The sequence below is a fragment of the Phyllostomus discolor genome, chromosome 14 (assembly GCF_004126475.2).
Source record: "Phyllostomus discolor isolate MPI-MPIP mPhyDis1 chromosome 14, mPhyDis1.pri.v3, whole genome shotgun sequence".
NCBI classification, from domain to species: Eukaryota; Metazoa; Chordata; class Mammalia; order Chiroptera; family Phyllostomidae; genus Phyllostomus; species Phyllostomus discolor.
In genome coordinates this window covers 39347915-39368291 of record NC_040916.2, presented here as the reverse complement: position 1 = coordinate 39368291, position 20377 = coordinate 39347915, and the positions used below count along the sequence as shown (strand labels likewise).

General features: G+C 38.9%; 1 protein-coding gene across 2 annotated transcripts in view; it reads left to right on the top strand.

The window, feature by feature from the left end:
- TRIM33 (tripartite motif containing 33) overlaps positions 1-20377 on the top strand; it is a 97774-nt gene that overhangs the window by 33195 nt on the left and 44202 nt on the right. For both annotated transcript variants that reach the window (XM_028502697.2, XM_028502696.2), the window contains exons 2-4: positions 4148-4266; positions 4664-4808; positions 4973-5105. In XM_028502697.2, the coding sequence (XP_028358498.1) occupies positions 4148-4266; positions 4664-4808; positions 4973-5105 (397 nt within the window). The remainder of the gene's footprint in view (positions 1-4147; positions 4267-4663; positions 4809-4972; positions 5106-20377) is intronic.

Genomic DNA, 20377 nt, shown 5'->3' with positions numbered 1-20377 from the left:
ATTTGTCAAACTACGCTTTGTTATATTTTAGCCATTTCTGTGTTTGAGTTGGAGGTCAGGTGGTCTTTCCACATCTGCTTAGTCTTCCATCTTGAGTGGAAGTCCACCAGTCAGTTGACTGAAACAAAGTCCACTTAATACTCTGGAGATAAACTAGTTTGTAAACTTGTGTTTCTGGCCTTTTAAAAAGTCTCCCTCACTCCCCATCCTTTCCCATAATTACACATTTCGGTAAAGTGGCATTGAAAACAAATTAATCTAATAGACATGAATGGGACTCTCAAAAGTTGACCTTTGAAGTAATGAAATCAAGTCCAGGAACATTATACATAAAAGTGGTCAGAAGCTTGGGCTCTGGATTTGGGTTTCAGTTTTATATAATCTTCAAAACTCACCATGACAAATAGCACCGAGAGAGATTGCGTCTGGAGCACACTCATCTGATCTGCATACACTTACTACGATGACATACTTGCCCATAAATTCAAATGGTAAATGGCTCTCACTTTCAAAGTAAACTTTTTTTTTAAACATGTTTTTTTTTAAGATTTTATTTATTTATTTTTAGAGAGGGAAGGGGTGGGGGGGAGAGAGAGAGAGAGAAACATCAATGTGCGGTTGCTAGGGGTCATGGCCTGCAACCCAGGAATGTACCCTGGCTGGGAATCGAACCTGCGACACTTTGGTTCCCAGCCCGTGCTCAATCCACTGAGCTACACCAGCCAGGGCAAAGTAAACTTTTGCATTATTTTTAAGTTTATCGGTAAATATGGAAGCAAATAGCAAAAAGTTGCCTGAAGAAGCTTTAACTCATTTTGTCTTAGTGGTGAGACACCTTGGGTGGGTAACCTGGGTAACCTGACGTAAATACTTACCATAGGGGTGGGGTTTGCTGATGTCCACAGACTTTTCTTCTTTGTGTCTCTCATTGGGACTTCTTTAATGCCACAAGTTTCTGAATTAAGCTCCTGTGAAAATCTTTATGGCAGATAAGGGTCTTTCTCAGATGTATTCCCCCAGTCCTTTTGTACTCTGGGTTGGGTTTCTTCTGCAGTGTTCAGCTATTGTTTTGCATCTGTATTTCTTGAAATTGCTTGAATACTGATTTATGTGCCTTGCCCCTTCCTCCACCCGAATTTTTTGGATATTGTGTTTATCTTCTAAATTCCTTAATGTTATTTTAATGTGTATTCGTATTGAGGAAAAGACTTTGTGTTGTCATTTACTGTGATGTCAGCTTGCCAGATTAAAGTAGAAATTTTAAGAATCTGAGAATTTACTGAGTTCAGAAATACCCCAAAACAACTGGAATGACTTGCATTAAATCACTCACTCACACAGGTATAAAGGATACTTTTACCTGGATAATACTTTTAATGGATAATATTGAGTGTTTTCTTGCTCAGAACAGAATGTCTCTCTATCTTTTGTATCCTTCCACAAAAATATTCCTTAATTTAGATGTTGCAAATTTCTTAATTTTTTAAATTATATGTATACATCAATTTATATGTAAAATTATAGTTCTTTTTTATAGTCTCCTATTTTTAAAAAATCTTTATTTAAGAGAGAAGGGAAGGGAGGGAGATTGAGAGGGAGAGAAACATGGATGTGAGAGAGAAACATCTATGGCTTCTCCCATGCACCTGGTGGGGGACCGAACCCACAACCCAGACATGGGCCTTGACTGTGAATTAAAATGGTGACCTTTCACTTTGTGGGACTAGGCCCAACAAACTGACCCTTGCCAGCCAGGGCTAGCCTCCCCCCCCCCCCCCCCCCGCCCCGCCCCCCCATTTCTGAACCTAGCACCTGCTGTTCTTGGTGTGCATGTTGTTTTATCCTTTCTGGTTGAGTTCCGGATCCCCAGGACCACCTTCAGGGTCAGTGATTGGCTAGGACTCTCAGGATTCAGAAAAACTGTTAGACTCAGGGTTATGTTTTATTACAGTGAAAGGATACAGATTAAAATGAGCAAAGACAAAAGGTGCATGGTGTGAAGTCCAGGAGGAAGCAGGAACAGGCTTCCAAGTATCTCCTTTCAGTGGAGTTGCACTGGGAGATACTTAATTCTCCCAGTAACATTGTGTTCGTACGCAGGAGTACTGCCAACCAGAGAAGCTCACCTGAGCCTTCCCGTCTAGGGTTTTTGTTGGGGGAGGGGGTCAGTCACGTAGGGGGTGCAGCCTTCACAGAATTGTCACCACCTGCTTGGACTCCAACCATCCCCAGAGGTCAAACTGAATACAGCATGGCCCAAGGTCTCAGGTATACAAAAAACACTCTTATCAAGGATAATATTCCGAGTCATCTCCCAGAAGCCAGTCAAGGGCAAGTGTTGAGGACAGGCTTCCTAGGAATGTGTAGAGCTTGAGGAACGTAGGCCAGCCAATCAAACTCTAATCCTTGCATGTTAGTAAATGAATGTTAACCCTTCAGTGCCACCTCTTCAGCGAGAACTTGCTGGGTTCACTGTGAGAAGCTGATGGCTCCCGTACTTCTGCTTCTACAACTGCATATGCTTATTTCCTTTGTAGTTATATTACGCTCTTAGTTCTTAAAAGGTTTTTGACTCAAGGCATCTCAAGTGTAAAAATACTTACATTCTTTTTCCCCTTCTCGTCATACCTTTGACTTGAAAAATTATTTTTATATTTTCCTTTGAGCAAGATCTTCGTATGTATTTTGTGTTATAAAAACAGTGTTTTTTCAAACATACAATTATACAACTTGAGTTTGTTTTAACAGTGTGCATGTGTCTACTGGGAGAACGATATGCGTACTTTTAGAAGGACATTTTATCGATGTTTTCACTTTCCATTAGAATTACTGTATAAGTTTCTGTAGTTTGTGTATTCACAACTCTTGGGGACTCTTGCTAACATTCTAGTCTCTTTCTGGTGCTTCCTATAGCTGTGCATGATATAAATGGTAAAAACTGTAATCTAGTCTTGAACCCTTTCTTGAAGCAAGGATGTGTCATTTATGCTATATCCTCAATTTTATGGCTGACACATACAGTTATCTATCAGTTTGCCGTGTTGACTGTTGTGTTGTTTTTTAGTTCTTAACTTGAACTTCTGTGTGCTACCTCAGCAGGCTTATCTGTTTTTACAGATGCTAGAACACTAGCCGATTAAAGCAGATGATTTTTCTTTCCACACTAGCACGAATTTAAATAGTTCTGAACCAAGTCAGAATTTATAAGATGATAGACTGTGCCATAAACTTGGGGCCTTAATGCAATACATTTATTCTCTTACCTGTTCTGGAGGCTAAAAGTTTGAATTCATTTTTTTTCTTTTTTTAAGATTTTATTTATTTATTTTTAGATAAAAGGGTAGGGGGGAGAAAGGAAGAGAAGCATCATTTGTGGCTGCCTTCTGCGGGCCCCCAACTGGGGACCTTGCCTGCAGTGTGGCCTAGACTGGGGAATCAAACTGGCGACCCTTCGGTTTCTCAGGCGGGCACTCAATTCCACCGAGCCACACCAGCCAGGGCTGAATTCATTTGTACTGGGCTGAAGTCAAAGTGTGTTTCAGAGTCAAAGTTTTGTCAACAGCTCAGACTCTTTCTGGTGGATTTGAGAAAAGAATCTACTTTGTCATTTTTTAGCTAATAGTGGCTACCTGCATTTCTTGGTTTATGGCTCCATCTTAAAAGCTCCCATTATCAGTTGTTTTCTCCTTTTTGTGTAATCTAATCTTCTTTGCTCCCTTCTTATAAGATTACTGGTGATTGCATTTAGGGTCCTTCAAATAATCTAGGACAACATTCCCATCTTGATAGCCTTCATTTAATCACACCTGCAAAATCTTTTTGCTGTGTACAGTGACAGTGACAGGTTTTCCAAGAAGTAGGACCTGGATATCTTTTGGGACCATTACTCAGCCAATTACATATTATAATAAAGACTCACTTTTAAACTTTTTTCCTCTCTTTTTTGCATATTAATGCTTGCTTTCTCTTCTGAATCAGAGTATTGTTTTTTATCCCTAATGGAATAACTCAGTGGGTTATTTTACTCAGTTCTCAATGCTCATTTCTTTGGTCTTGTCTGTTACATATTGATTGAGTAGTTTTTGTATGGGCATCATGCACAATTTTCCTGAAAAATAGTTCTTAATGTTATCATTTTGTGTTGTAGTTGGTGTAATACGGTGCCCAGTATGCCGCCAAGAATGCAGACAGATAGACCTTGTGGATAATTATTTTGTGAAAGATACATCTGAAGCTCCTAGCAGTTCTGATGAGAAATCAGAACAGGTATGCTTCTTAATTTTTCTTTATATTCCTATCTTGATATCAAAATGCAAATTATTAAAAAAAACAAATTGTTAAATAAATTAGACTAGTTCTGCTATAGTTTCACCTTTCAAATAGAAAATAAAGGGTATCTTCTGCATCTGCTCAGATCTGGCTAAATGAGACAATAGACCATTACTGAAAAATTGAAATTTTGTATTCTGAGATTTAGATTTTTACCTACCTGAATGTTTGATCTGGAAGGAAAAGGATTTTGTCAAGTTAAATGGTTAACAAAATAATTTTATATTAGGTGCAGTGAATTACTGTATTTGGAAGCAAGTTACTTTTTACTTTTTATTTTGTGGATCTCTGTTTTGTAAATTTAATGTAGATTAGTATTTATTTCCTCTTTTAGGTATGTACTAGTTGTGAAGACAATGCAAGTGCAGTTGGCTTTTGTGTAGAATGTGGAGAGTGGCTATGTAAGACATGTATTGAAGCACATCAAAGAGTAAAATTCACTAAAGATCACTTGATCAGGAAGAAAGAAGATGTCTCAGGTAAGATAGAAGCAGTTTTAATGATTACTATTAATCTCCCTCTTTTGCCCCTATAGCATTTCTGCGTGTTCTTTATAAGCTTTGGATACCAGTATCAATAAGAATTGTGAACGTTAGACAAAAGTGTTGTTTAGTTTAAAAATATATGTTTTATTTTACTACAGAGTCTGTTGGAGCATCTGGTCAGCGCCCTGTTTTCTGCCCTGTACACAAACAAGAACAGTTGAAACTTTTCTGTGAAACATGCGATAGACTGACATGTAGAGACTGTCAGCTATTGGAACACAAAGAACATAGGTACAGAAATCATAATTGCTTATCAAGAAATATTATAAAAATCCTTAAAAAGTTCTTATTTTTCTTCCTAAAGCAAATATTTACTCCATATTTTTGTTTGTTAGCATTTTGATTCTCAATTTTGTATATTTCTTAAAATATGTTTTTGATAAGTTATTTAATGATTTCCACATTCATATCTAATAGTCTTATGATTTGTTAAAAATGTATTATAAGAGTTTGGGTTTGTGAGAATGGAGTTGTATTTTTTTTGTTCTGCCTTGGTTCAGGTGAACTTTTTTCCCAGTACTGTGGTATTTAGGCAGTGGGCTGTCACCTAAAACAGTAATATTCCCCTGAGTGTGGATAAATGGTACCCATTTGAATAAAAAAGCATAAATATATCAATTTCATATTAGATATTACAATGTGCGGGAAAACTAGAGATTTATAAGTATCTAAATAAGCATAGTTACTAATCCTTTAATAAATAGCTTAGTATTTCACCTCTGTTATACCCACAGAATTCAATAATAATTCACTTATCACTACTCTGTTACATTGTAGCTGTTCTGGAAATGCACTGAAATGTCTAGTTAGTTATGTAACAACATCTTCTAGTAATTTTCCCAGTTGCTATGACATCTATTTATTACAGTTAAAAAGATGGTCTTGCTTACCTATATAGCATTTTCTAAAGTTTTTCTTACAGTAGTTCTGCTGACTTGATGGAAGTAGGTTTTATGAACCTCCTGTCATAAAAGAGTAGGTCAAGTTGATCAACCACTCTTAAATGTGCTTCACTGTAAGATGTCGTAGAGCTTTGGATTTGTTAGAGCCACTGGAATTCATTTGGAATTCTCCTAAAGAGGAGGGGATGCCTTAGTCCCAGTTTGTGCCAGGCACTTTTCTGAATGCCGTGTGTTGGTGTAATTCACACCAGCTGCCCACGAAGTGTTGGTGCCAGTAACACGGCTGAAAGGAGAGGGAGCTCCCAGGAAGCTTCAGTGATCTGCACAGGGTCTTGCCATGCGTGGCGGAGCCCGGGTTTGCACACAGGTGGTCCCGCCCCACGTCTGCTTCGGCTCTGTGCTGCCTCTCTCCCGTGTGGGATGCAGACTGCGGTATGCGAACACACTACGTGGAGCCTCTCAGAGTTGACCGTATACAAAGGCAATGCCCTTTGTCCTTTTTTCAAGGCTGCTCTTACTGTTTGACAGAGCATTTGTTTAGAAATCTACTTAAAATTTCTGTATTCTTAATTTGGCCCAGAATGTTTCATTTTGGCTAATGTTTTACTTCAGGTTACTAATTTTGTGGCTGCCATTACCTCAGGGCCAAATCTTACTGTTGATTGTTCTATAACAATCTCAGTAAGATGTTAGATTACCTTTCTCACAGCTGCAGTCAGATGTTTTGAGAAATCTTAAACTTACGGGAGCTTTTAAAATTGATGGCGGAAGCAAAAAGAACAGGAAGATGGCATCCTTTTTCTCACGAAAGAATAGCTTCAACCACCCCTCTCTCAAACTTTAACCTTGATCCTTTTTACGGTTAAAGTGAAAACAGCCATAAAATTGAGGATATAGCATAAATGACACATCCTTGCTTCAAGAAAGGGTTCAAGACTAGATTACAGTTTTTACCATTTATATCATGCACAGCTATAGGAAGCACCAGAAAGAGACTAGAATGTTAGCAAGAGTCCCCAAGAGTTGTGAATACACAAACTATAGAAACTTATACAGTAATTCTAATGGAAAGTGAAAACATCGATAAAATGTCCTTCTAAAAGTAGGCATATCATTCTCCCAGTAGACACACATACACTGTTAAAACAAACTTAAGTGTATAACTGTATGTTTGAAAAAACACTGTTTTTGTAACACAAAATGCAAACAAAGATCTTGCTTGCTCAAAGGAAATACATAAAATCAATTGGGCTTGTTCAGTTCTAAAAGTAGGTGGCAAAAGTGATTTAGTTTTCCTTACCTGTGAATGTCAAGGGTGACTTTTGCCTAGGTTATTTCTAAGAATTTCACCAGCTTTAGCAGATTCTTGGACCTATTAATAGCCTCTGTTAGTCGTGTGTTGCCAATGCATTGAAGTCTTCACTTTCTGATCCTGTGATCTCATCGATACAGTGTAGTATTATACTCAGGACCTGCTTCAAGTCCAAATCCCTTCTAACCAAATTATACCAGTAAACTGGTGAATTGAAATAACCCTGCGTCAGTATAGTATATGTAAACTGGGATCCTTCCACAGGAAGGAAAATTGCTGCTGGCATTTTTGTTTTGGGGGATTGAGGCATAGAAGAAAACATTTGCAGGATCAGTCACTGAATTCCTTGCTCCTTTAGCCTGCTATATGTTTTTTTGTACTGTGGAAACTGTATCGGGGACTGGTGGTGCTCTGGTGGCACGACTGTATTCAAGCTTGAATAGTCTACCGTTAGTCTTGGTGAGCTGTCCACTTCTTCACAGGCTGCAGAGGGTTGTTACTGTACAGGCTTCTCAGATTGTTGTGGGATTTTGCAGTTACATGGACGCACCCATGTAAAAGTGTTTCCCTTAATTATAGTATTTACTGTAACCTAAGTCAGAGGCAGTAGATGAATATCCTGATCTTCATAATGCTGATCCGGCATGGTTTACGTAAGAAACGTGTCAGTCACATCCTCTGGGCGGTTCCACTTGCCTTTTGTTGGAGAAGGCCAGTCATCTATTTCAGGGTAGTCAGACTTTACAGGGGCTTTTATTCCATCTCTCAGGCTAGTTGTCCCCTTAGGAGTGACCTGCTCTGTGTCTGAATTATGTATAACCTTACCTGTGGTTGTTCCCTAGTGAGCTGTGGGTCCTGCATCAGCCCCAGACATTGCTCTTCTATTCTGCAGCGTTCAGAACCAACGACACTGCCTCTGACTAATCACTCTCATAATATTTAGTGAAGGTTTTCCTTCAGGGAGTAGACAGTGTCAATCCACAAAATGAGACAGATGCTTTGCATATACTCTCTGGTGCCATTAATTTCGTGGTTTTGTCCTTCCTGGACTACTTTCTTGTGACCAGAGGTAGTAGAGGTGCTGTCTCTTTTCTCAGCATAATTTTTGCCTTGGAAGTGGCCCCGAGGCTAGTGGCTAGAGCTCAGACTGGCTGAAATCTGAGTGACTATGACCAGCGTCAGGATCTGTCCTAACATACTATTTTCATTTTACCTCCGGTGGATAACAGTAATCAAGGGATTACATAAGTAGTTTGTTTCTTACTAGTTTGCACCTCCTTATTTATCCAGTGATTCAGCTCCTAGGGAGTGGGGTCTACCATTTCTAAATTCCATCGGTAAGTGTTCCCCATTAGTAACCGTGTTACATACCATGAACGACTAGGTAGTTAGGAGTCAAAGGTTCATAAACCCCTATGCCCTCCTTCTTCCTCTTCCCAAACCACATGTTTCAGTGAGTCGGGTCATGCCAGTGAATCCCACTGTGATGTCAGCTATGAAGTGAGGAAGCAATCCACAAGTCTCCCCTAACTTCTGACACCAGTTGTAGGTTTGGGATTTCCCAAGACTACCTTCAGATTCGATAATATGCTAGAACTCACTAAAAACCATTAGGCTGATATTTGCGTTTATTGAAGTGAAAAGGATACAGATTATAATCATCCAAGGGAAGGATGCATGGGGCATAGTCTAGGAGAGTCCCAAGTGTGCGGCTTTCAGTTGCCTTCTCTCATTGGAATTCTGGATGTAGTTAACGTCTCCCAGCCGGGATGTGTGACAGTATGCTTGGGTATTGCCAACCTGAGAGGCTCACCTGAGCTTTGATGTCCAGGATGTTTTTTGGAGCTTTGTCATGTAGACATGGTTCACTGTCCCCGTAACTGACCTGTCTCCAGCGCCTCCTGAGTTGAACTGATACCTTGTGACTCAAAGCCCCCACTATAGATTATTTCCTTAGCATGGGTCCCAAAGCCTCAGGTAAACAAAGGTACTTTTATCAGGCGTAAGGTTTTCAACAAGTGTTGAATTCTTAATCGTCTAAAGCTGACGAAGCTATTAGACCTATTTTAGAAGGCGTCGTCTAGACTGCCCCCATGGGGCAGGCAGAGAGGGTCCTCACTCTCTGTCCACCTTCTCAGTCCCATTAACTGTTGTTGGGGGCAGGATGGAACCTCGAGGTTTGGGGTGAGTTTGCTTCTCCGGAAGTTACGGTCATGCGTAAATCTGCACGTTCTAAGACCACACAGTTCTGGCTCTTCTATCCTCATCTGGGGTGAAGACATTAAGTTGCTGGAACTACAATTTCTTCCCCATGAACAGATTAAAAGAGAACTCCGCAGGCCCTACCCCTCTTTACCACCTACTTTTGTTCTCTCTCCATCATTATCTGCTCTAAACCTACTAGGGCCGCTATTAACATTATTACGTTCTTTATTCCTGTCACCCAGGAAGAGTCCTGCACTCCTAGGTGCCTCCTTATCTGTGATACTTTAATTCCCATGAGGCTCTGCATGTGACAGTTTGTCTTCTCCCTGCCAGTCTGTTCTCTGGGATTCACGGTTTGTTATCAGCAGGATCTCCATATACTCTGTCTCCTTTGATCCTTTTCTGTACTCGACTGCAATGGAAAAAGCTCTAGGACATTGCTTCCCCTTCTGCCCTCTTAACTGGTGGCTGGATTTTCTTTGATATCCCATGTGTCAGCGGGCCTGCAGGCATGAGGTCCATCTTCTATTTGTTACTTTTTAGACCACCCTTCCTCCCTAAAAACTTCTAAATTTTAATCACATATCATTACTCACATACCTTGTTGGTGTTGTCATATATTAAAAAGACCTTGGGGCATCCCACATCATGTCTTAAAGATCTGAATTCCTAACTCAGTGGTAATCTGTGGTCTACTACTACTGTCTTCATTCCTACTGTGGTGCTTTTAATATTTGATCCTTCAGACCCTAGGCTGCATGCTCTGTGAACTCCTTTCTAAGGTGGTTTCATTTACATTGCCATTCACACCCATGTCCATACACTACACTGTGGCATTTCCAAAAAGTTCTTTTCAATTTCAAACATTCCTGTCTGTGATCACATTTATCATTCTATCTTATTCTGTTTAGTATTAGCCCTCCACATTTATTTGCCACACAGTGACTTGAATTTTAATCCACTGCTAATATGCCTTTCCTTTCCTTCATTTCTTTCTGTTCTCACTTAACCCTTTTCCAGTTTAATTTCAACACTACTCCTGTTCACTCCCTTGGCATTTAACCTTGACTCCTATATCCCACTTGGTTGAACTCGCTTGGCAAAACCACAATCATGATGAAACCCAGCTTCCTTTTTATCATGCTTTGCTCATGCAGCTAATGACCATCACAGGAGAAAAAAATGCGTAGTGACACCATCTAGTCTCATTTTTGGCTGGTCTGCTTATCTCAAGTAGACCCTACTGTTCACTGGCAGTCATACGGTGTGTGCACGCCTTTTCCTGTCACATGTGCGGGCACTGCATCCTCAGTCCTCACTCCCAGATACCGACATTGCGTTCTACATCATGGGAAACATCGAGGCGCTCAACAGAGAACTTGAACAGTTTCGGTCTGCCACGTCTACTTACCTGCCAAGCACCTGCACCCCCATTTCTCCATTTCTGTTTGTCACCTTACTTGAACTCTCTCTAGAAAGCCAATTTCTCCACGTACACACTTAGATTCTGTCTCGTGTAGCCAACGACATTGCTTCTGCAGTTTGGCCTTTTCTGCCGATGTCAGTTTCTCTGTCTTTAGCAGTTATTCCTATTGGTATTTTGGTATTCTGCTATTTTTTTTCCTATCTTTAAATACAAAAACACCAAACCTTTTCTTTAACCTACTTTCTCTACCAGCAGCTGTTCCTACTCCTCTTGGCTGCAAAACTTTTTGAAAGGATTGCTTATAGTCATGGTCTCCAATTTTTTCTGTCCCGTTTTCTCTTAGATACACTCACACTGCGCTGCCAGCACTCTGCCAGCACTGCTCTTCCAGGTCACCGCCAGCACTGCTCTACTAAGTCTGGAGGCCGTTTCCTGGTCGTCTCACCACTGTATATGTCGGCAACACTTGACATGCTTGATCATCCCTCAGTACATTCTAGTTAGTTGGCTGCCAGGAGACCACCTTTTCTAGTTGTCTTCCTACTACACTGCTTGCTGCTTCTCAGTCTCATTTGCTCATTCTCCTGGATCTCTTAATGTTGGGTGTGCCAGGCCTTAGTCCATTACCTCCAGCTACAGTCCTGCGGCTTTAAATGCCATTCATGTGCCAGTGCTGTCCACATTTATATTTCTCTCTCAGTATTCTGTATGTCTACTTGAGTGTTTGCTTTATCAAATATAACATTTTTTTAAGATTTTATTTATTTATTTTTTAGAGAGGGAAGGGAGAGAGAAAGAGAAAGAAAGAGAAACATCCATGTGCGGTTGCTGGGGTCCGTGGCCCGCAACCCAGGCATGTGCCCTGACTGGGAACCGAACCCGAGATGCCCTGGCTTGCAGCTCACGCTCAATCCACTGAGCCACGCCAGCCAGGGCCAAATATAACATTAAAATTGACCTAACCACCTTCTCCAAACCTTCTTCACCATCAGCCTTGCCCCATCTCAATTTTTGGCCATTGTGTATTTTTCTGTTGCGTAGGTCAGATATCCTGGCACCGTTTTTGCCTCCGTTGGTTTTTCATATCCAAACCCAAATTCATGGGAACACTCTTTTGGCTCCATTTTTTATTCACTGAGTCCAATAGCCAACCTAGAACAGGAGAGGAGATCCCTGATTTACAATTGTTTGACTTAGAATTTTTTGACTTAAAAACTTTGAATTTTGGCCCTGGCTGGCGTAGCTCAGTGGATTGAGCAAGGGCTGTGAACCAAAGTGTCGCAGGTTCGATTCCCAGCCAGGGTAACATGCCTGGGTTGCAGGCCATAACCCCCAGCAGCCCCACATTGATGTTTCTCTCTCTCTCTCTTTCTCCCTCCCTTCCCTCTCTAAAATTAAATAAATAAAATCTTTTAAAAAAAAACTTTGAATTTTGAATTTTGCTCTTTTCCTGAGCTAGTTATGTGTGCTGTGATAGTCTCTCGTGATGTTGAGCAGTGGCAGTGAGGTGATTGTGCCTAAATGTAGGCTAATGTAAGTGTTCTGCCTAATCTTTGAATTCAGTAGGTTAGGTGTATTAAATACATTTTTGACAAAGTATTTCTGACCTACGATGGGTTTTGGGGGACATAACTCCATTGTAACTTGAGGAACATCTGCCTGACACAGGTTTAGACTGTTTCACTCACTAACAGATGTTTATTAATTTAGATAAAGGGAAAAAAGAGGTAGTAGAGCTCCCTGAATATAGGAGTTATCAATTATATGTCTGTATTTTCATAGAAATCTATTTTTAGTCATAAAAATAGTTGAGGTCCCTTTGCGCTATCTCTTAACTGAAGGCCCTTGGTCTTTTAATTGGAATGTTTTAATCCTGTTATATTTAATGTAATTATTGATGTGGTTAGGTTTAAGTTTGCCATTTTTTATTTTCTGTTTTTCTCTTTTGTGCTTTTGTTCTGTTGTTTCTTTCCTGTCATCTTCTAAGTTGAAACTTCTTTTGGTATTTCATTTTACATCCACTTTTGGCTTAAGTTATACCTCTTTTTTTAGTGATTATGCTGCAGCTAATGATAGGCAGCTTTAACTTAAAGTGTATTTAAAATATTGTATTGTTTCTCACGTCAAAATATAGTAACCTTACAAAAGAATAATTTAGTTTATCAAGCCCTTATCCTTTGTACTAATGCCATATCAGTTATTCATGCATACATTATGAACTTTACCTTAAAATGCTTTTTAAAAAAATATGGTTTTAATCCTCATCTGAGGATATGTTTTTTTTATTGGTTTCTTGTTTTGGAGGGTAAGACGGAGAGGCAGAGAGAGAAAAATCAATTGGTTGCCTTCTGCACATACCCTGACTGGGGATTGAACCTGCAACCTTTTGATGTATGGGACGATGCTCTTTGAAGTATATGGGTTACCATTTCTGACCATGTTCCTTTGTCATAGAATATCCTTCAGCATTTCTTGTTTTGTAGGTCTGCTGAAGACTCCTTTCAGCTTCTGTTCAGCAGAAAATCCTCAGTGTAGAAGGATGTTTGTACTAGAAAATTCTGGATTGACATTATATATTTTTTAACATTTAAAAGCTGTCAATACTTTGTATTTTGGCCTCTATTTGTTTTTAATGATACCATTTGTATTCTTCCCTGACTGTTGTATGGTGGCTTTCTGGCCACTTTTAAGATTTCCTCTTTTTTCTTTGGTCTTCACCATTTGACTGTGAAGTTGTATGTGGACATTCCATTCTGTAGATTGTGCGTGTGCTTCACTGACCTTCTTGTGTCTGTAAGTTTCTGGGTTTTTAATCAGTTTTCGGAAGTTGGCCATTACTCTTAAAAAAATTTCTCCCCCGAATTCTTATTGTCTCGTGGGATTCTAAGCACACATTCTGTTAGATTATTTGATTTTGACACACAGGCCTCTAAAACTTTGTTCATTTTTCTTCAATCTGTTTCCTCTTCTTCAGACTTTGTAGCTTTTCATTTGTGTTCGTTTTCACTAACCCTTTCTTCAGCCATCACCCATTGGCTGCCTGGCCCATCCAATGAATTATTTCAATTATTGTACTTTTTTGGAATTTCCTTTTTTGTTCTACTGAAATTTCCTATCAGTTCACTATTAAGAACCTGTTTTCATTTAAATTTGGAAAAAATATGTAATAGCCCATTTAAAGTCTGCTAAGTAGAACATCTGGACTATCTTGGTGTCAGTTTTGTTGCATATATATATATATATTTTTTTTTTAGTCATATTTTGTTTCTTTGAATGCCTAATGAGTGTTTACTGAGATTTGGACATTGTGGGTAATACATTATGGAAACGCTGGATTCTGTGTTCCTCTGCAGACTCTTAATTGTTGTTCTAACACACAATTAAATTAGTAGTTGATTGATTGCCTTGATTTCTGTAAGCTTGGCTTTATACTTTGTTAGGGATGAACTGTGAAAGCCCAGTATATTGCCCAAGCCTCTTAACTTGTTTGGACTCAACTTCTAAACTCTGTTTCTTGAAAGATCATGTGAAGACTTGGTTTTAAGCTTTGTTAGGACAGGATGGGCCTAGGGTAGAACTTTTCCAACTGGAGTTCTTTCCTTTAAGGTGTGGCCTTCTGGTTTCTTAGATGCCTGGTGAACTCGGGTGGAAGGTGAACCGAGTCTCTTCCCTCACTGGCTCAGCTGGAGTTGTGTCTCCCAGAACTGCGTGACCTCTAGGTTTTTTTCCTTCCATTGCCAACTTCATAGCAGCTTATGCCTCATCCTGTGCATGTCCAGCTCAGGCACTGGGTATGGATTTGTGAGGAATTAATTCAGTCTGTATCTTCCCCTCTCTCTTAGCCTCCCACTCACTCCTCAGCCTCACCCTGCAGGGCTCCCTCTGTTCCAGTTCCCTGCTCCGTGGATTCCTGGTGCTAAGTAGTCCCAAACTCTGATTCCTGCTCCTCAGCTCAAAGAGACTTTTGTACTCTGCTTGGTCTCCAGTTCTCTTTGCCAGTTCCCAAGAAATTGTCTACCGACAGAGAGGCAGGGTGACTGTGATACTCTGCAAAGGACTGTAGGATTTCTCCGAAAATGAGTTTAGCAGAGGTTCCCCAGTGACTGAATACAGTTGCCTCATATATCTTCCTCTCGTTTTTTAGTGTTTGGTAGCAGGCTAGCCTGGTGCCTGTTACTCAGTCATGGCTGAGAGTGAAAGTTAGCTTTGCTTCACCTTAATATGTTTTATTCCAGTTGCAATTTTGTATATATAGTTAGAGAAGGATATTTGTGGATTGTTTTTGAGCACCAGTGTGGTTTAAGAGAGAATGGTTACTTAAAACCTAGTATCAGGCATTTTTATTAAAGAGTAAGATGGTTTATAGGCCCACAAACTATGATACTAGAATTCACAAGGCTTTTCCCTCAGCAAAACCAAAATGAATTAACTCTATTTTGAACATAATCGCTGAAATGAACTACTATCAAACCCCATACTCAATAGTGGTGTTCACTTGAATGGAACTACGTAAGTAACATTTCTCTCAAATATTTTCCTAAAGAAACAACTTTTCTTGGATTTAGGCCTTTAAACTAAAAAATGAGTGGATGGATGAATATCCAGGTAGATAATCCTTAATGTATATTAGAGCTACTTAGAGACCTTAAAAAAAAATGCTGATGGCTTTAGTGCTACTCCAGACTGCCTAATAATCTTACATTACATTTTGGATATTAAAAGTTTTTCATAGTTTTGTTTTTATTTTTTATTTGTTTTTTTAGAGGGGCAGGGTAGAGAAGGAGAGAAACATTAATGTGTGAGAGAACCATCCATGGTTGCCTCCTGCACGCCCTCAGCAACCTAGGCATGTGCCCTGACTGGGAATCGAACCATTGACTCTTCAGTTTGCAGGCTGACTCTCGATCCGCTGAGCCACACTAGCCAGGGCTCCAAAGGTTTTTTTATAGTATTTTAAGAATACCGGTAAGTCCCCCTAGGTGTTTCTTGTTTTTTTCAGTAGAAGTTGAAAACCACTACTTTAAGAAAAACCTTTGCCAAACTTAGTTTTGTTTTTCTCTGCAAATTTTTCTAAAGTTGAAAAAGCTTTTCAGATGAAATCCACATGGCTGGTAGAAATTACTTACTATTACTTAGAAATTAATTTCTACTGTCAGTCCTCTCAGGGAGCTATAATTAGAGCTCTGGAGACAGGTCAAGGTTTCTGATCTAAGCATATTGTTTTTGTAAGGTACATTTGTTGTCAGAGCAAAAGCAGCTTATTTATTGAACTTTTACTCAGTATTCATTAAGTTCAGTTCAATAGATACTTGAGTGTTCACCAGGTCCAGGTACCATACTAGCTAATGACTATAAAATAATTTTAAAAACTGAGACTGTTTTTACTATATTGTATTCTTTTAGTCTGTGTGAGACTTGAGATTGAGTATGGGGTTTGATAGTAATTTCAGCGATTATGTTCAAAATAGAGTTAATTCATTTTGGTTTTGTGGGAGGAAAAGCCTTGTGAATTTTAATATCATAGTTTGTGGGCCTATCAAACAAACTGAGTAACTCATAGGCTCAGCGAGTCAGTCGCCCAGCAGAATGACTGCTTTTGTGACTGGGAAGAGAGGAGCTGAGTATGGCTAGGAGCCAGCCTGGCAGAGAGGAGTACCAGGAGAGAGTCTGAGAAAGAAGCATACTATTCAGAATGTCCGTTATCCATTTGGCAGTGGGACATACAGGTTGAGACTATGTTGGTAAAACTGTTGTTAATTGGTAAAATTGTGTCAAAAGTAAAAACCCTGCTGGCTGGTCATTTTCTGTTGCAGCAATGGAAACCTGCCTCTGATCGCCTGTGGTTTCTCTCTCATCTCTGCACGGCTGGCTCCTGTCTCTGAGATGTAGTGTGAATGTCATCACTCTTCCAGAACTCTGTACTGTGTACCATTTAGAAGTTCTTGCCACTCATGTCTTCTCTTATCACATCACTCTATTTAAAATTTTTCTCATTAATTAGAATGGAAAGAAAGGAGAGCACCCTATTTTGTCTTTTTTACTGTAGCATACACAACCTTTCATCCTTTCTGGCAAATAGAAGAATTCAGTGCGTATCCATGCATACTTTTAAAAAGGTTTGAGTGAGGGGGGTAACTCAGAATACAGTATAAAGAATAACTAAAATATCTTTAAAAATCTGGATTTTGGGTATTTAAAAAAATTTTTTTACCTAACTACTTGATAAATGAAACTATTGGGTACTTCATTTAGTTCTGTGAAAAAAAATTTGCTGGGAACACTAAATGGCATCCTGATCCAGGAAAGTTTGGGGCCCTGGTTGGGGCCATTGGTCAGTTGGAGTGTTGTCCTGGAAACCAGAAGGTCACAGGTTTGCTGTCTGGTTGTGGTTAGTTTCTGGCAGGTAGGGGTGCGAATGAGAGGCAGCTGATCCATGTTTCTCTCTTGCACTGATGGTTCTCTCTCTCCCTCCCTCCCTGCTCTAAAAATCAGTAAGCATATTTTCTGGTGAGGATAAAAATAAAATATTTAAATGAAAAAAGAAAGTTTGGAAACATCCTGGCTATAGTTTATCTATTTTTTTTAAATAATAACTTGGGTTGTTTCTAGTTGGGGGAAATGTGAAAAATAAGAATATTTCCTCAGATCTTCTGGGATACATGTGCATGTGTTTCTGTAGGGTATGTATTTGGAATGGGAATTTGTTGGGTTTATTTATTTTTTAACTACAGGTTCAGATTTTTTTTTTGTGGTACAGATTTTCTGTTATATCAGTGTTGCAAAGTTATGTATTTCTATAAACTTCATTTTATCTAAAATTTCAAATTTCTTGATAGCAGTTTTCATGAATATCTTTTTAATGTCTTCAGATTTGCAGTGTTGGTGACCTCTTTTAAATGCCTGGCATTAGCTATTTGTGCCTTCTTTTTTTTTTTTATCCGTCATTTCACAAATTTGTTAATACTAGTGTTTTCATAGAACCAAGTTTTGGCTTGTTGATGTGTACTGTTATATATTTTTTCTATATTATTTTCTGTATCCATCTTAATTTTTTTTTACTTTGTTTGGGTTTATTTATGTTTCTTTTTTCTACCTTCTTACAATGAATGCTTGGCTTACTAAATTTCATACTTTTTATCTAATAAATGGTAATTTCCTATTAAGTATTGTCTTAGCCCTATCTTAGATTTCAGTGTAAGGTATTTTAATAGTTCAATTCAAAATATTTTCTAATTTCCATTGTAATTTCTTCCTTGAACAATGGATAGATTAGAGTGCTGTTGACTCTTGAACAACAACTAGGGGCACTGACCCCCTCTATGCATTTGAAAATCTGAGTGTAACTTCTGACTCTCCCAAAACTTAAACCAGAGTCCACAGGGGCTTGGTTCCAGGACACCTTGTGGGTACCAAATACAGCAGGTGCTCAAGTGCTTTGTATAAAATGGCATAGAACAATGTGGAGAGTCGGCCTTCCACATCCCTGCAGCCCCAACTGAATATCGAAAATAGTGTTCTTAATCTGCAGTTGGTTAAATCCACAGATGCAAAATGCAGAGTTACGAAGGCCAAGTGTATATTTATTGAAAAAAATCTGTGTGATAGTCAGATGCGTACTTTCAAGGGTAAGCTGTAAGGCTTTAATTTTAGCCTCCAAATATGGAAAACATTTTTTTTAAATGGACTTTTAATCTAATTTCACTGTTAGAGAACATGGTGTACATGATTTCTGTCTTTTGAAATTGTTAATGCTTGTTTTATTAACAAATTTGTTTTAGTCTGTCCACAAATATCTCTGTTTTACTCCCATTATTGGAAGATATTTATGCTGTGTGTAGCATTTTATGTATAGTTTGTCAGTTACTTTTGTTTTTGTCGTTGTCAGCACATTGATTATGTAAGCACATTGCCTTTTTCTGTTGATCAGCAAACTTCCTACCTATTATTCTTTTGAAAGTAACCTGTCTTTGGTTTCTGACTGCTTTTTGAGATTTCTCCTTTGGTTTGGTTTTCTCAGTCTCTGGATTACAGTTTTTAATCAGTAATCTCTCCAAATATTACACATGTCGCCTCTTGTCTCCCCTTCTGGAGTTTACGTGTGTATGTATGATCTCCTTGTACCATTCCTGATTTCTCCATGTCTTTTTACCTTGTGTATTTTTCCCATATTTTTTTTTTAGCTCAAAATACAAAACAAAGAGGCATTTTTTTTCTGAGTAATATCAGTTAATGAGTATTCTCTGTAACTATGTGAAACTTCCATTAAAACCCATTGTTGCATTTAAAAATTTTAGAATCTGCCAATCACACTCCCCTTTGTAAAAAATGTTTCATTTTGAGATATGAAATTATACAATAGATTCACAGGGAGTTGCCAAAAAAAAAAAATTGAGGCTCTTTGTCCGCTTTTTGCCTGCTTTTTAAAAAAGTTGCCTGAATGTTTGCCAGGTTATGTTCCATTCTTTAGGTATAGTAAGCAGAGATATATTTTGCTTCCATTGTAGGACCTTTATTTCTTCTTTGTATACCCTTGATTTTTGCTCAGGGTGCCACGTTTCCTTATATATGGTTATTTTAAACTATGAACTTCTCTTTTTCCTTGAAAAATTATTTATGCAAATTTTTGCCTAGAATTACAATGCTTTCCTCAATAAAGGATTGGATATCTGTGCACAGCACTACCAGGTTGGGACCATTGAATTTCTAGAACGGAGTTTTGGTCACCAGATGGTGTGCACTTTGTCTAAAAATCCACATGTGGGTTTTTGGTGTCTGCTACTTCTCAGGGGTCTCCCGTCCTCTCTTCCACAGCATTATTAGAACTTCCCTTAAGTCCTTAGGAGGTGGCGGAGGCGCAGGTTACTCGACTACACTCTTACATTGCGGTCATAGGTCTTTTAGATGTCTGTCTTACAGTGGCATAGGTATGTACTTGTGAAACCATCCTCACACTCAAAGGTAGTGAACATATTTTCCCCCCAAATTCTGTCACTACGGGAAGATATTTTTGCTAACTAATTCTGGGCCTACAGTTTTCTTCCAGTACTTTAGAGATGTCGTTCTCTTCTCTGTCTTTATTCCTTGCACATAATGTATCTTTGTTCCTAAAGCTACTGTTAAGACTTCTTTATGACTGACTTTAAGCAGTTTGGAAATGACAAACTTTAGTGTGATTTCTTTAATCTTTCTTGTGCTTGGAGATGTTGAGCTTCTTAGATCTGTAAATATATAGTTTATACTCCATTGTAATTTCTTCCAATATATTTTTCTTTTCCTTTTCCCTTTCCATTTGGGAATGACAATTATATATTAGTGTTATTAGAGTTGTCCCCAAACTTACTTTTTTTTGCTGTTATTCTCTGTCTCTAGTTTTTTCTCTGATTTTGCCTGGCATTAACCACAGGTCATATGCTATGGAAGAAGAGATAAGTGAATTTGAAGACAACAATGGAAAGCAGCAGCCTGTTCTAACTGAAATCTCACCTAACAGAAATACCAGCTGATGTCACCACGTGCCCTTTGAGATTTAAAGTTGGTTCTTCGTTCTGTTTATGTGGCAATCCTAATGTCTTCCCCAAGCTTTCTCGAAATTTCCACCCTTTAAGGTTCTCATCATGATTGCTTGGAGTTCCCCTTCTCCTCAGCCCTTCCTGGACTC